The sequence below is a fragment of the Branchiostoma floridae genome, chromosome 2 (genome assembly GCF_000003815.2).
Source record: "Branchiostoma floridae strain S238N-H82 chromosome 2, Bfl_VNyyK, whole genome shotgun sequence".
Lineage (NCBI taxonomy): Eukaryota > Metazoa > Chordata > Leptocardii > Amphioxiformes > Branchiostomatidae > Branchiostoma > Branchiostoma floridae.
This window is the reverse complement of record NC_049980.1, coordinates 29,130,074-29,145,584: the sequence shown is the minus strand read 5'-3', so window position 1 is coordinate 29,145,584 and position 15,511 is coordinate 29,130,074. Positions and strand designations below refer to the sequence as shown.

The window sequence follows — 15,511 nt, the reverse complement described above, 5'->3', positions numbered from 1 at the left end:
TTGAAACTGAGTAACTGCTTTTTGGCGTAAATTTTGAGTTATTGGGTTCGACTTCATTTTCTGAGAGATAAGAACTTCTTGGGAATGCGGTCCTAATACCCCCCTCACATTAGGCGAAAATCGATCGGACGACGAGTCTGCGAGCTCTAAATTACGAGGAGGCATGACCCTACTGCCGACGAAGGAGTGGCAGAGTTCCCCCTTTCCGTCAGGGTCATGCCTCCTCGTAATTTAGAGCTGGACGACTGGAGTGCAATGTGGTGACTTTTTTTGTTCCTTATCACGACATAACGATATTTTGTCAGCATTTCTGATACACAATCGATACATTAGTACTTTATCAAGCACAGTGACATACGTACCTTCTAACTTTGATATTTCTGTCTCCATCAGTTGTATTTTCCTTTCGGCTGCTTCAGCACGAGTTTCGGTCTGCAAATTCAAAGAGAAAACGGATAACGCCAATGCATTAAAGTAAAAAAGAAAAACAACAACAATATCATCATCAACAACAACAAGAACAACAACATGGAACGGTTCAACCTGGTTTGTAACAGATCTATTGATAACTGTGTTCATTCACAGTCATTTTTCTAGGCCTAACGCACACATTTTAGAATCGTCTAAGTTGTCCCCAACATTGGACGATTCTAAAATGTGTGCGTTAGGAACATTGATATTGTGTTTCCGATTACCCTCTAAAATTATGTAGCTATCCACCTGCTGGCCAATTGACTCCTACTAGGCTTTTATTCCTAAATTGGCCAAAGTCCCCTGTTACTATTGGCCCAGACGGGAGTCTGGTAGAGACTAGGCCTTATCACTCATCTGATGTTAAATAGTCGTACCTCTCTCTGGGTGTCCTGTAGCTCTCTGTACCGGCTCTGCAGGCTGTTCTCCTCATCCTCTCCCTAACAAAAACGGAACAGAAGTCTGTTAGGAAATCTGGACAACAACCAAGAGATAACAGGTAACCAGGATTAAATCCACCATGCCTCCGTACCAAACACTAGTGAGGTATACTCACCGCGAAATAAAGGTATCCATGGAAGAGCAGAGAGGCACAGCAAAGAGAATGACAGACAAAGATGTGAGTATGAGCAGTTCGAGAGTAAGGAAAGCTAGACAAAACTCTGATCAAAATCATTCACATGAAGTAGTCGTAATATATAACTAATAACAATGACTTGCACCATGTGTGACCATGATTCCAAGCCGGTGCAAGATAACACAAGATACTTTCATGATTAGTCACTGGTTAACGCATACACTATATGGCCGTCTGTTGGAAGTTATCAACGGCTTTTACGTGCCGCGTTCCAGGAGGTGCATAATCAGCGCTGCTAGTAGTCATCTTGTATCTTGTGCATTATTTGTTTTTAGTATGTTTGTAATTCTTCAAGAATTTCTAATAAATATAGTAATTCAGGGTGTGAAACACATTGTTTTCATCCCCTGCATGTGATTGATATGTGATAAAGTGTTCCGTTAATGTGCAAGAACAGCACTGACTGCTCACCCTGTTCTGGCTGGACTCCAAGGACCTGACCTGGTCTCCTGTGATCTGTAACTCCTCTTCCAACGCCTTCACTCGCCTAGGGAAGACAGGTTTCGTCATTTTCTTGGGTAAAACAGGAGCTTGGGCAAATACTTGCGAACAATCTTATGGCCGTGAGAAAGTTTCTAATGTTTAGTGTCACGGCTTCAACTCTCATAATTCCACCAGATACTATAATACTGCCACATGATAAACAACAACAACAATGATTTACCGATGCATCATTAGCGATCCTGAGGTATAGCCACTTCAGATATTTAGGTGTTCAAGAAAATGTTGGAAGGGCCTTTATAACAATGTTTTGATGTGTCGTTATTACGACACCCGGTGGAAATTTGAAGAGTTCGTGTAAAATATCACTTTTTCATTTTTTTTCGACCTTTATTTGATCTTGATACATCTTCGGCCAGGGCCGATTTTCAAGACTTGTGCAGGAGGTCAGAGGTCATCCGTTCTGAACAATAAACACAATTATGTACAATTCAACATTACATAATCACGTCCGTCCGATATTTTCGATTCAAAGACAAATTTTAACAATACTAGTACATAGATTTCTTTACCATTAGCGAACCAATAGAAATAAAGCAATCTTTCATCTTCGCGGTGTCCTGCTTGGATTTTGTATTGGATTCTATATATCTAGAATGTAGAAAACGTTCACCAAACTTACTGCTCAGCTTCTTTGTATTTATCTTCCATATTATCCAGCTGCTGTTCCGCCATGACTAGTTTCCTACTGACCTGAAAGAAAGTTAAAGTAAAGATGACCAATTGGCAGCATTCTCAAATTTACCAAATACATGGGCAGCATCCTCAAATATACCAAATACATTGCCAGCATCCTCAAATATACCAAATACATGGCCAGCATCCTCAAATATACCAAATACATGGCCAGCATTCTCAAATATACCAAATACATTGGCAGCATTCTGAAATATGCCAAATACACGACCATTTGACAGTATTCTCTTATATATCAAATACTAGTACATGACCCAAAAATCTTCACCAATCCAGTTATCAGAACTGATATGTATGCCATAACGTTGAAGGCGATTAGAATATGACAAATGACAGAAACATTACCTCTTCATACTTGAGTTCCATCTCCTCTTTTGCCTCCTTCGCTAGCTTGAGATCAGTTTCCATCTGCGACGACTGCATCCCAGAAGAAAAGGAGAAAAATGGAATTAACTCCAACGATTGACTACCTTACTTTATGTCTCAGTGGATTTGCTGAAAGCATGCAGCCATGCCCAAATGTCTCCCATTTCGGAAACCAGATTATTCGTGTTTTCTGTGCAATGAGTGTAAAGAAGGAAGAAGGGAAAGTTCAACAAGTGAACCATAGCATCATCGGAACGACAATAATGAATGGATACTTTTATACATTTCGCCCAGCTGAGCTAACTAAACTACAGACCACAACATGCTAGGTCATGCTTGTAAACATCTACATGTTGGTATCGTAGTCTAGTATGTAGGATCGGCGTCTTCACGCCTCTTGATATTGGTAAAATATATGGTTCATCTCACTATGGTCGGTATGTCAAAACGTATGAGGAATATGAATTTTTCAGTGCTACTCATATGTGAGGGAATCTATTTTGAATATTGCTACATGTAAATGGCTGTGATAGGATGTCATGAGCAAAACTAGCAGAATCAAGTGCACTAATCTTTTGACGTATTTGGGGTAAAAATCTTTGACAGATTCTTTGCTCCAGATAGAGGAGTACATGTACATGTACATGTTATGCCTTCCTGATTCAATTCGCAGTTTGTGGCAACTGTGAGTTATGCCGTACCTTGTCGTCCTCTGTGGTGCTCCTGTGCTCTAGTGCTTGTCTTGACCTGGTGGAAAACAAAGACAATGTATATGTTATCCCAATATCAGCAAGTTAGCTGCCTAGTGCACATTGTATTGCACCTGTTGCAAATTGAATAAAGTCAAAGCAACAATGATAGTGGTATTGGTTTTTATGACAACAGCCTGATTTCATTTAACGTTACTTGAATGTTTTTACACACACCTTTCGGCCTCGTCGAGCCTTGACTCTAGTTCCTGGTTTCTCTCGTTGGTTTCCTTGAGGCTGGTCTCCGCGGTGTCCAAGTCCGCTTCAAGCAGCTGCATCTTTCTCCTCAAGCTCTCGATGTCATTCTCGGCCTACAGGTATCGTTAGATAAAACAGCGCGGTTATACAAGGAAAAGGGTTGTAACATATGTTCGTGGTTGTAGATGCAATTAAGCCCCCTTTCCAAATCAAGAATTTAGCTCTGCCGACGTGTTGGACATTTTCGGCCGAAGAACGCGGCGATTACGTTTTTCGTCAGCTCGACCGACGTTCGTGAGTCCCTGGAAGCTGTTCTTCAATTTAGCGAGGCATCCGGGACGATTTTTGAACTTTTTATGAGATTTTGGATTGGTTGATGTCATTGTCTTTAGGGTGCTCGTCGACCTCACTCATGCCCTACATATTTCCCAAAACTCAGCAGTTAAAGTTGATCCGAATATTAGCTTTTCACTGCCCACCAAAAAGGTACATATAAAACCAATGGGGTAACGTTTTGAAGAACCCTCGTATCTTACCTGTTCCGCCCGGTCTTCTGCCTCTTTCCTGGCGTTCTCGGCTTCTTCGCACTTTTCCTTGGCGAGTTCGGCCTCTTGCCGCAGATTCGCCAGCTTCTTCTTCACAGCTTCCATCTGGATACACGGTTCAGAGGAACACACGTCATTAGGGACTTGTCAATACTGCACGTCATACATGATGGAAGCACGTTTTCTTTTAAACTGCCCCTTCTACGATCACAAAAGGAGCTCTTTACAGAGGCCATAAGAATCCATCCTAATTTCTCTACGTTTACATGCAAAAGGAGAACTACTCTCTTCTTAGCATCACAAAACCACACATCACAGGAAAGTGAGTTCTTTCGTCTTCCACTGTCAAAAAGAAAGAGAAGTCAACCCTAGAAAATTTATTATTTAAATTCAGCTTTTAGACACATGCTATATTGTTCTATAGGAGGCAAAAATTTGAAATGAATCTATGATTATCATCTGCTGAATCTGTCTGGACACATGATGCCAGGAATATAATTTTGCAAGCATCCGAGTTACAAGCATCTGAAGCCGCAGCAATGTGTCCCAGGCCATTCGTTGTTAAACGTAATCTCCAGGCAGATTTACCAGTGGCATAAGATAGTATCGAACTGGCTTAGTCATCAGTCAATTTCTAATTCTTTTAAAAATGAATGACTACACGTGTTTGTATTTTATATGTACGAAGTTTTAAGCATGTTTCAGATGTCAATTTTCACTCCTCCGTTATGATTTTTAACACATCGATTTTAAACACTGTAAACTAGCGACTTATTCAGATCATGTCTGCTACGCTAATAAAATTCTTTGATTGATTGATTGATTGAAAAAGTCACTGATAGTCAATCCGGTAGTCAAGCACACTCTTAGGCCGGCTTCACTCCTCTGGCAGCTTTTGATACTACGTATCTTATGCTACCGTAGGATCTGCTTGGAGATTTCGGAAAACGAGCCTGAGGCAATTCGTGGCGACAAGGCCGGTCAGTCCAATTCATCGTCACACCCACTTTAATCAACCAAACACACATGGCGAGGACGTGGATTTTCCAGGTTACTGGTTCATCATCTATACTATAGCCATGCAGGTGACAATCACAGGGAGGTGAAAGGTCGCGTGCATGCCCTGTTGAGGTGAAACGTTACGTGACAAACAAAGAAAGAAGGTGATGAGATGACGTACCCTTTCACACATAGTATCGAGCCTCCACCGCTGCGTGTAAGTGAAGGGAAAGAGTCAGGAAAGAAATCTCGACATGAGATGAAATCATGCATTTTGACAGGTTATATCTTGTTGGATATCATATGATATCAACTATTCGGTACTCCTTCATTTCTAGCCTGGTGCCCATCCGTATTATAGCCCCCGAGTCTCGGGAGCTTGCAGAGAGGACGGAAGAGACTCAGGAGCTATAACACGGCTGGATACCAGGCTACTTCATTTCTTTGTTGAGTTGTGGCGGATTCCATGTTGGATTTACAAAACGGTAGGTTTTGTGTGTCCATTTATCCACTTTTTGTTTATGTCATCTAAGACTAGATTAGTTATTTTGATTTGTGTATCCGTCCCGTTATTTATGTTTTCCTGAATGAAATATTTTAAAAAGGCTATTAAAACCTGCGCAGGTACGATCCACTCGACAAACAGATTGGAAGGGACGATTGTGACTCGAGATGCAGTGAACGGGTCGGCTACAAGTCAGAAGACGATTAGAACAACATTCCGAAGCAACAACTTCTCTTGGAGAGTAGTATCACAGCGCTGTCCTAATTACCCCCACTTATCGCCTGAAAGCAAGACAGTTTGATTGCCCAGAGGAAATTAGACGTCGCCAGGCATCTTGAGATAAAGTCTTCACCAAACACTTCAAGTCACGATCCTTAACTATCACGATGGTAAACTCATTAGATGAGAATATTGTCATCAGCTTTTAGATGAGAAGGAAAATTTAAAGATAAGCGATGTTGTTTCTGGTACTGGTTTGACATAGAGACAAGGAAACATCACCTGCAACGCTTTTGTAAGTTTTGGCTACGTTTTTCTTTGATGGCCCCATTCAATCAATAGGTATTGAAGTGGACACCACCATTCGGAAGTTGTCAATGGCGTTCAAATTAAAGAAAAAAAAAGCTATGTCCCCTTTCGTTGTGCACAATTCTGTCTACCTCGAAATTACACTGCGGCGAGTATTGTGACTACCAGGGTCAGTCCATCTGATTACACACTTTAACCCCCCCCCCCGTGTCCCTGTTAGGTGATGAACAAGGTGTGCGGCGGGACCTCGGTCGATCAATGGGCGCCGTAGGAATAATTAGAAGTATTCCCTCGCAAAAACTGCACGGGTTCTGTACTGTCAAAGGCCCGCCTTGGCTACAGTACAGTAGAGACAGAAAATGACTTAAGGTGGTATCCCACTGCACTTGGGGCACCGGTGCGGCACTGCGGGGTTCTAAAGATTACTTGGCGAATTTCGGAGATAAAGAACGAATTTTCTTACGTTTTGTGTATTTTGTTGTTTTCTAAGTCATACTTTTACATATTATGCAATATCTAAATCATAAAAAAATCAGCGAAAATACAGTGAACGAACTATGCAGTGCCGCACCGGCGCCCAAGTGCAGTGAGATACCACCTGTACGCGGTACCAAAATGTCAAGAACTCACTGCAAACAGAATATTTACACCCAAACATTTATGTTTGTTAAATGACGTTTGAAATCACGTGGCTTAAAATGATGCTCTAGCTGTTTACCAGAGCCTGAAGTGTGTGATCTTTGGGTCCTCCATTCAATAGGGCAATAAACTTGATAAGAGGAGGCATTAACTCCAGCATAAGCACGTGATGACCCGTTATTTAGGTATTGGCACTCCTGACCACACCTGCAATATCTCAAATTGACGTCACACTGTACTTTTGATGTTTACACAACCTGTGTTGCGATACCTGATTGTTGTTGCATCGAACGAGACTATGTATATGGCTATCACTTCATTTTTCCCAACGTTTTCTATTCGTTCTCAAAACTAAACACATTGAGAAAAATATTTAGCGATTTTGTGTATTGATCCACGTCAAAACTAAACACATTGTGAAAAATATGCAGCAACTTTGTCTATGGATCCAACTCTGATAATCCAAGATAATTGCAAAAATTGATCTGTGCTCAAGCTCTATCTCTACTAATAAATCCGATCGACTGATAGATTGTACCTTTCCCACTGATAAGCTATTCAAATATATTGAAAGATAGGGTATGAATACATTAAAATATCTCATTGTCACCTCCTTACTGCGAGTGAAATGGGCTTTCATTTCGCTGAAAATGAATAAACAGCCTACTATGCTTACGTAAAGCAAACGTGATACGAAACGAAATAAAATCTATCATAGACAGAAACTTATGATTCGCCTGCCAAGTAAAAAATATGCAGAAACATTCAATAGGATACTATCAGACTATACAGACACTAGGAGGATGAATGGACGTCTTGAATATGTAATGCTATGATTGACACTAAGAATTTGCAGCGCTACTAGGATGATATACGCCAGGGAGACTCTCTAATTATGTGTAAGTGGGACGCCATGGTCTTGATGTACAGCTTCAACGTGAACATCATTTTAACCAGGGCATAGACCCATCCACCTATTACATAAGAGATTCAAGCATGTAACATTGCATAGAGGAAGCCACATCAGCATTAACTGGGAGATCTCGACTGAACCACTTTATACTACACACCGATAGACAATGTTTTAAGGTGTCCTGTGGCACCAAAAAACGATATAAATTTAGTTCCAATTTATGCTGCTGGAGCAACGTCATTCATCGTTCAAGCTTCTCTCACGTTGCATTTTGCGCCTGACCAACGTCTAGAATAACTAGTTAAGACAACTAACGACATTCACTTGAAGCTAAGGGCAGCACGAGTACTGGAATTTTTCATACTTAATGATACTTAACTCGGAATATACATGCATCTCCTGAAGTCGGACAGGATCCAAGATGCAGCTAACACGACTTTGAGAATCAGACGACCCAATTTTACACGCTCATACACGCTCCCTCTCCCCACCAGCTTCAGTGATTTCCCCGTTTGCTGCTAAACATCACCTCTGCAGACGTTTCCCAATTTAATCTAAGTAAAGAGCTGTGTTGTGAGCGCGATACAGGCCACTGCAGCGACACGAGGTCTCGCGAGAGTTAAATGAACGCTACGCGACCGGAATACGGCAGGTGGAAGCGGAGGAGGGACGGCATGTCTCCTCTAACTTCTCCCGTAAAACTCAATTATACACGCGGCAACGCTTATCAAGACACATCCTCACTGCCTGGGCGGCCTCTACGGTGCTGAATGCATATCAAATTTGACATTGAAGAATACCTTAAGATACAGAAAATGGCTTCACGCATGTAGTTCTGTGTATATACGGGGAACAAATCGCTGTACTGGGGACGAGTTAATGATATTACGCAGGGCAAGGAAGAAACGGTGCCATTTCTAAATGACATTTGACTAATGTATTGTCGCAAAGTAGCATAGAAATACTGATGTATGTAATACATTAATTCCCTATATTAACTACTCCAGATTCCGTTTCATATAGTCCACTAGTATTGTAGTAACTAAGTTTATTGTAATATGATATATATATATGCAGCACTAGACTCTATCTTTTGTTATCTATACATTGCCATACATTGTCGATTCAATTAATATTTGTTGCGCAATAAATCATTCTTCTTCTTCATGGAACACTTTTGAACAGTTTCTTCTCGGTTAAGATCAGACCAGTACAAAAATAGTCGTGCATGACGACGAAAGCTGAATGATGGCACCCCAAGCGCAAGTTTGCACAGATATTCACATGCGCTTGCCGTGCGCAGCTGAGCGACAAAGATCAATGACATGTGGCAGGCTTGGTACATGGCGGGACTCAGGGGACTCACGGCTGTCGATTGCCTACCTGACAAAGTACGTATCCTGTCGCGGAACTCGGAAGCTGTCGCAAAAGATCAATCTATTTATAACGCGGAGGATTAGATTAGTGCAGCGTCCTTCGAGGCTCTGCTCAAATCATCCCAGCCGTTCCTCAAGGTGAACGTTAACACCATTAAGGCGACTCAATGCTTCTGCACACTCCGTCTGCCGTCTATAACCACGGAATAAGTGGCGTTCATCACATTAACAAAACATGATCTATGGACCTGTCACAACGCACACGATATTATGCTGATATCAATTATTTGACCTAACACAGCCTACGAACTGGCAATGCTGCCAACATTATCTCAAAATGCACACGCTTCCGTCACCGCTGGTGTTCACTTCTGGAGTTTCCGGCAGTTTGGGGCCATGAAGTACTGAGCCAAGTAGCCATTTTGTCGGAAGTTTGTGTTGTCTAAGAAGACTAAGAGAGTTATAGATCTGCTATCGACGGTTGAGCTTTAGCCGTGAGCTGCGTCAGTCGTGTATTGATTTCTATCAGTGACATCTGTGACCCTTGTCTGCCAGTAAACCCGACCTGCGCGTCGATTCATTGTTGTGCACAGAGCCAACAATGCGCTGTCGGAATACGAGCTGCAACTCACGAAGAGTAAAGATTGGAAGATTGTATTTTTCCCGTTTTATTAATAATCGTTGGGTACTGTGTGCAGTAGTGTGGTAGTTTTGTTACGTGGATTGGTCGCCTACCCGCGGGGCATAACGAGGCACAGCCTTTCCAAAATATCACAAAGTACAAACAAGCTACATCAAAGGTTATTCTGATCAAGGTATTACCGTAACCTTTGCAACGACTTCTGCAAAAGATCAATCATATGAAGGTTTGAAACAAAACAACAAAGCAAAACAGAACAATAAAGAGCTTATACAGAAGCCTTTAACTCTTTTTAGGGAAAGTCTACAACTTGCAAATAAATCCATTCACTTAACATGTATCTTTATATCCAAAAATCCATTTCAAGCCAATCCAATATGTTTGTTTTTAAATCATGTTGACCCAAGCAAGGTGCTTCTTAGACAAATGCCACCTGTCCTTCAATACGACTTCGTAAAGACACTTTATGGTCCCCCAACCAGTGAGGCTGCTACGTTACTAATGGTTCAGTTTAGATTGAAGGGTATCTCATGATTTAGGACTGCAGTGTCTTTCGGAACGGGCGTAAAATCGTCTCCAGTGATTGAGAAGGTGCCTCGAGCATGTCTAAAGGGCCTAAGCAACTAAGTAACCCCTGCCTTTAAAATGTACCCTACTCACTGTACTACTGAAGCAGCAAGGAAACCTGCTGTCCCATGTTCCACTAGGCACTACAAGGTCTGATCGAACGAACCCCTTCTGTGACCTCGCTCGCCCTTTTCTCGGCAGACAAATTGTGCAACACGTGCGCGAAGCGACTGTGTGATCTAATATCGGCTTCTAGGGTCGTGACAGAAATTAAATTTCCTGGCGATCTCAGTTACAATATTGTTACATGTAGCGATATTGCTTACATACGACAGTACGAGTCGTAGATATCATCTAAATCTGATAAGACACTTGTGAACATTACAGAAGCAATATATCTCTCATCATTAGCATGCTGTAGGCACTGCACTGTACTCTGACAGTTTGGGATTCTATGGTTCAAAAATATGCTTCGTGTTTAATAATATACTAGTATATTAGCCTACCATGCAGAGAAATCAGTAATGATTCTGTAGCTGACTCCGTTCAAGATTTCAATCTGTAAAGCTCAATAAATAGATATAATGAATAAATTGATAAGCAAAGAAAACTATTTTGTATTCTCTAATCAAGGCTACCGGCGCGGGAAATTTCAATGACGGATCGTTCTGTTGTTTTTCAAGATAATATAGGGTTATATAGGTTACAGAAAACGGAAGAGCAAAATATAATTTCATGAATGAGGCACAGGTCCGCCCCACCACCAGACAGACGACAGGGCCTGTCTGCTGTCGTGAAATAATCGATATTGTATCTCCCTGTGTTCTGCATGAATGCCCCTTCTTCGACAGGAGAGTTCACCACGATATTCAGAACAACCACAAAGTTAGCAGTGCAGACCATCAGTTAAGACGGAGAAAATATTATTAGAAGAATTGTACATCGTAAATCACTACCACGACACGAATCGCGAATTGTTTTTAGCCTGCCTCGGCGTTCTACGAAATTGCATTACATTAAACTGGAAATTTGTCAATTTGCGACGCACGTCGCCATCTTGTCTCCTTCCCAGCATGCATCATCACACATGTGTCACAACATTGTCGGCTTATCATGCTGCTGACTTTAATATGTGGGTCAAAGCAACGCAATGCACATAAATTACATTATCCATGGCGAGGTTATAAATGTTATACGGTAAACATAACCTTATTGGTTCACAAATACATCACACAGAAATGCAGTTACACGTTACACTCTCATGCTAACTCGATATTGACATTGTGTTTAATATAGATATATATACTAGTACATACATTTGCAACTTTTTCTGCAACACAAACAGAAGGAATTGCGACTTGCCGTACATCAACAGTAAACTTCAATGTTGAATGTTGCCGTTTAACCACATCGTGTGCAGCAAATGTAACAGTTACTCGTACGATTAGTGCTAACCTCACAGCTGGGACACTGAAGCCCTTGCTATAACGTAACCGCACGATGTTTCGTTCAGCTGCAGGCGAGTGTGATTCACATTCCGGTCATGTTCCTCTGTCAGCGCGGTAATGAACCTTAATCTCAGCACCACGGACGAGACGGAACGGCAACCCAAAAACCTCACATCTTTTAATTCCACAGAAATCCGGATCCCAGCTTTAATAGCTTCTTGAATAATATTGACTGTGTACCTCCAACATTACACAATGTGTTTGTCTCGTGCTTACTTTACGCGGACGACGTAGTAATATTCTCAGGGAATGAAAAGGGACTACAAAGTGACGGAACGGCAACCCCAAAAATACTCACATCTTTTAATTCCACAGAAATCCCAGCTTTGATAGCTTTTGGTCAGAGCCAACGAGGTTATATAGACAAGGCCTTCCCTATATATATTCCCTCCTTGGTCAGAGTCTATAACGTTACTATTTATTGCATTTGTGGACATATATTTTTATGGTCTTTGCAGTTCTTTTGCCAAAAAATGTCCCAAAGGAGTAATCGTCGGTTATCAATTCTAGGTCACTGAGGTCGGATCACTGCACACATTACTATGTATGTACCCAAGGATGTACCTAACTTTACTTTTATTCATATATGATTGTGAATTTTCTATTTCCCCCTATTTTGAAGTAAGTGGTTTTGGTGCATCATCACTAAAAAGGACCAGTTACAAAATCTCTGACAGTGCTTGTTTTTATTACCTACCAGAAGAAAGAGAGGGAAATTAGAAGATGATAATTCAGCAGTATTATAGCCATAGGGTAAATAATGTCCTATTCATTGCTTTACAATACCCCGGGGATGCCATATACCTAATGGTTATGTACATTGGGACTTAGACAAAGCATCATGCACAGTTCTATATTCAAATAGGAGATGGGATATTGGCCCCGTCGATATGGCCTCGAATACCGTCCCTTGTCCAATTTTAAGGTCACTTCTTTCTATAGCTTCAGGTAAAAAGAAATCCTATATCGATAATCCTGTCTTGTAGATATATTTCAATTCATCTGTCTATTGTCTGGGTATTGAACTCAACTTAATCGTATTTGTCTAATTTCCGCCTCTGTGATGAAGTCATTACCAAGCGTTGTTGATATACCCCCTGCTAAACTCACATGGTCCGTTTCCTAGCAACCGTTTCACGGAGGCAGAAATGCGTAATTTGATCCGCATAATTACCGCCTGGGTCTAATGCGAAAAACCCAAGCAAGGGCACATGGTCTTGGCAAGGAGGTTATAATGGTCTTGGGGTAGAGGTGCTTCGCTTGTTTACAATAAATGAATGCAGCAGTTATCTGCCCTGTTATTATATTTTTTACATTAATATTTTGTACAGACATTGTGTCTATTGGAATAATAACAATAGATTAATACAGCAATCAAATGCCCTTTATGATATTTTTGACATTAATATTGTGTACAGACATTGTGTCTATTGAAATAATTACTAGTATCATCGATACAAGGACTGAAGATTTTCGATCAAAAGAACGAGAATTGCAGACTTTTTATTCTGACATTTTACGCACAAACGGCTACCGCAATTGTAGACTTTATTTATTTGCTCCATAAAAAGAGTCTTGAAAGCAACGACAGTGTATTGTGTGACCGTCTCTCACGAATGGGTCCTTATGTCTCTTCTGAGACGAGTGTTGCGACAAGATAAGATGTGGAAGACGATACGGGAACACTGTGCAATAACGCCTACACTGTACTTCGATTTATCACTATCCTTCACACTTGAGTTGGTTATTAGACTTTTTTATTGGTGCTAATTTCTCGTTTATAGGATAAGTAAAGTCGTTATGTTCATGCCATCAAACTTATTTGGAGAGGATAATTTCTTTTACATCGATATCCACCGTCTTTTAAAAATTGTTATCACCTTGTAAATATGACAGAGCCGAAAACAATGACGTGGTTGGTTGCTGCTGTTACATTGTACTTTGTTACTCTCGTGACACTGGTGACCTTTGACCCGACTACACAACATACAAAACACAGAGAGAACATGTCACATTTATTACCCAAGAGAACAGGTTACACGAAAGACGGGGGTTCCATCGCGTTGTCTAAACAAGTCCATTGCAATTAATGATGCAAAATTACTCTCGTTAATTGAGTTTTCACTGACGAACGAACAGGAAGGGCCGGTGAAGACACCAGGAGACAACGAGCCACGCCCTCTCCTGGGTGCGTGGCACGGCAAGGGTCAAATATGCACCGGAAAAAAAACATAAGTCTCATCAAGCAACAGCTTAGCCAAACTGGACAGAATATGCGGTAAGGGAGGAGTGAATCATATCCGACTATGACGTCAGTTCGTTGACCTTATCTGAACGTATCTGGACATGTATACATACTTTCTCTTTGACCGCACCCACAACAGTTATGCCCAACAAAGAAAGGATTACAGGAAAAATACAATCGGCTAAACTGTGGCCTTCACTCACAAAATGTTAATCGCTTCCAATGAAGACTTCTTTGCTCTCTTTCATTGCACTATTTAAACCTCCTCCCCTCCCCACCAGATTTCCGCTTGATGATGCAAAGAAGGAGGTTAGAAAATTTACATCATTCAGACGAATATTAACGTTAGTTCAATAATTCCCGTTCCCCCTGTGCCGGAGCGTTACCTTGCATATAGCCCATAAGGTCAGTAATTATGTGCATTTTTACGGCGGTGAAATGCCCGTGCTTGGAAGGGATGTGTACATAGATGGTGTTGTTTATTTCCCACACAATGGATCGTGACAGTTCGTGTTTCCAAATCCTCCACCGAACCTTCTGAATTACGCGATCACACAAAATGTCGGAGTATGATCATGGTATACAGGAAGCGATAGTATAACCTTCGTCTGTTATATATGCATAATCCAAAGTCATGCATCCCCAATAGGTAGACACAAGAATATCAAGCTAAATGTCCCTTCTGCTGTCCTGACGTTTGTAAGGGGATTGGACACTGTAACAGTATTAATCCACAACTCTACGACAGGCGCAGGTGGCTTTACATTACCTTGGTCATGTTATATCCTGAAGAATGTTAAGGGGGAGGGCAGGGCATGAATAATGTGAAGACCACTCCGGTGACTGTTTGCTCACGCAAGTATGCAAGGAAACCTGGCAGGAAACCGGGGAGCAGACGACGTGCCGGAATCTCTCGCCACATGTTCCAGTTAAACACCGGGTTAGAGGTAGGGCAGGTTTGAATTTGAACCAGACGGTGACTCCACTACTAGTGCTACTACTATCATGGCGGACGTTAAAACGGCCGACACACCGGGCCCACGCCTTCGACCCGCTCTGCTGCTGCCGTAAGTTGTAGCCATACCTGGCCAGCTTACCTGGGCATTAAGGCAGGGGGTTTTACTACTAAACCGCCACGGCGAGCCGGCGTGCAGCCGTCTGAGAGGGTTAACACCGAGGGGAGGAAAATCAGAAAAACTCACCTTGCCTCAGAGCCTACAAAGGGATGCCGGCTTTCTGGAAAAATTGTCTTGGAATGCCAGAGACGGTTAACACTTGCCCAATTATGCAGAGTGTCGGGAGAGGAAGGGGCCGCCTTGCACACCGTCACAAGCTCACTCAACTGGTTTTATGCAAATGATAAAGACGTCACGCCCCAAGGGGAATGATCATGCGCGGGCCGAAATTTGTGACGATTTAAAATGGGCG

At 41.7% G+C, this 15,511-nt stretch overlaps 1 protein-coding gene across 2 annotated transcripts in view; it reads right to left on the bottom strand.

The window, feature by feature from the left end:
• Window positions 1-15,511, bottom strand: part of LOC118409467 (tropomyosin-like) — a 17,650-nt gene extending 2,139 nt beyond the window's left edge. The window contains exons 1-10 of one of the 2 annotated variants that reach the window (XM_035810506.1): window positions 15,286-15,511; window positions 5,344-5,373; window positions 4,155-4,268; window positions 3,598-3,731; window positions 3,373-3,418; window positions 2,651-2,722; window positions 2,232-2,302; window positions 1,520-1,595; window positions 849-911; window positions 363-432 (exon numbers count right to left, since the gene is read on the bottom strand). In XM_035810506.1, the coding sequence (XP_035666399.1) occupies window positions 363-432; window positions 849-911; window positions 1,520-1,595; window positions 2,232-2,302; window positions 2,651-2,722; window positions 3,373-3,418; window positions 3,598-3,731; window positions 4,155-4,268; window positions 5,344-5,355 (658 nt within the window). In that variant the 5' untranslated portion in view covers window positions 5,356-5,373; window positions 15,286-15,511. The remainder of the gene's footprint in view (window positions 1-362; window positions 433-848; window positions 912-1,519; window positions 1,596-2,231; window positions 2,303-2,650; window positions 2,723-3,372; window positions 3,419-3,597; window positions 3,732-4,154; window positions 4,269-5,343; window positions 5,374-15,285) is intronic. The other variant, XM_035810507.1, reaches the window with a different exon arrangement.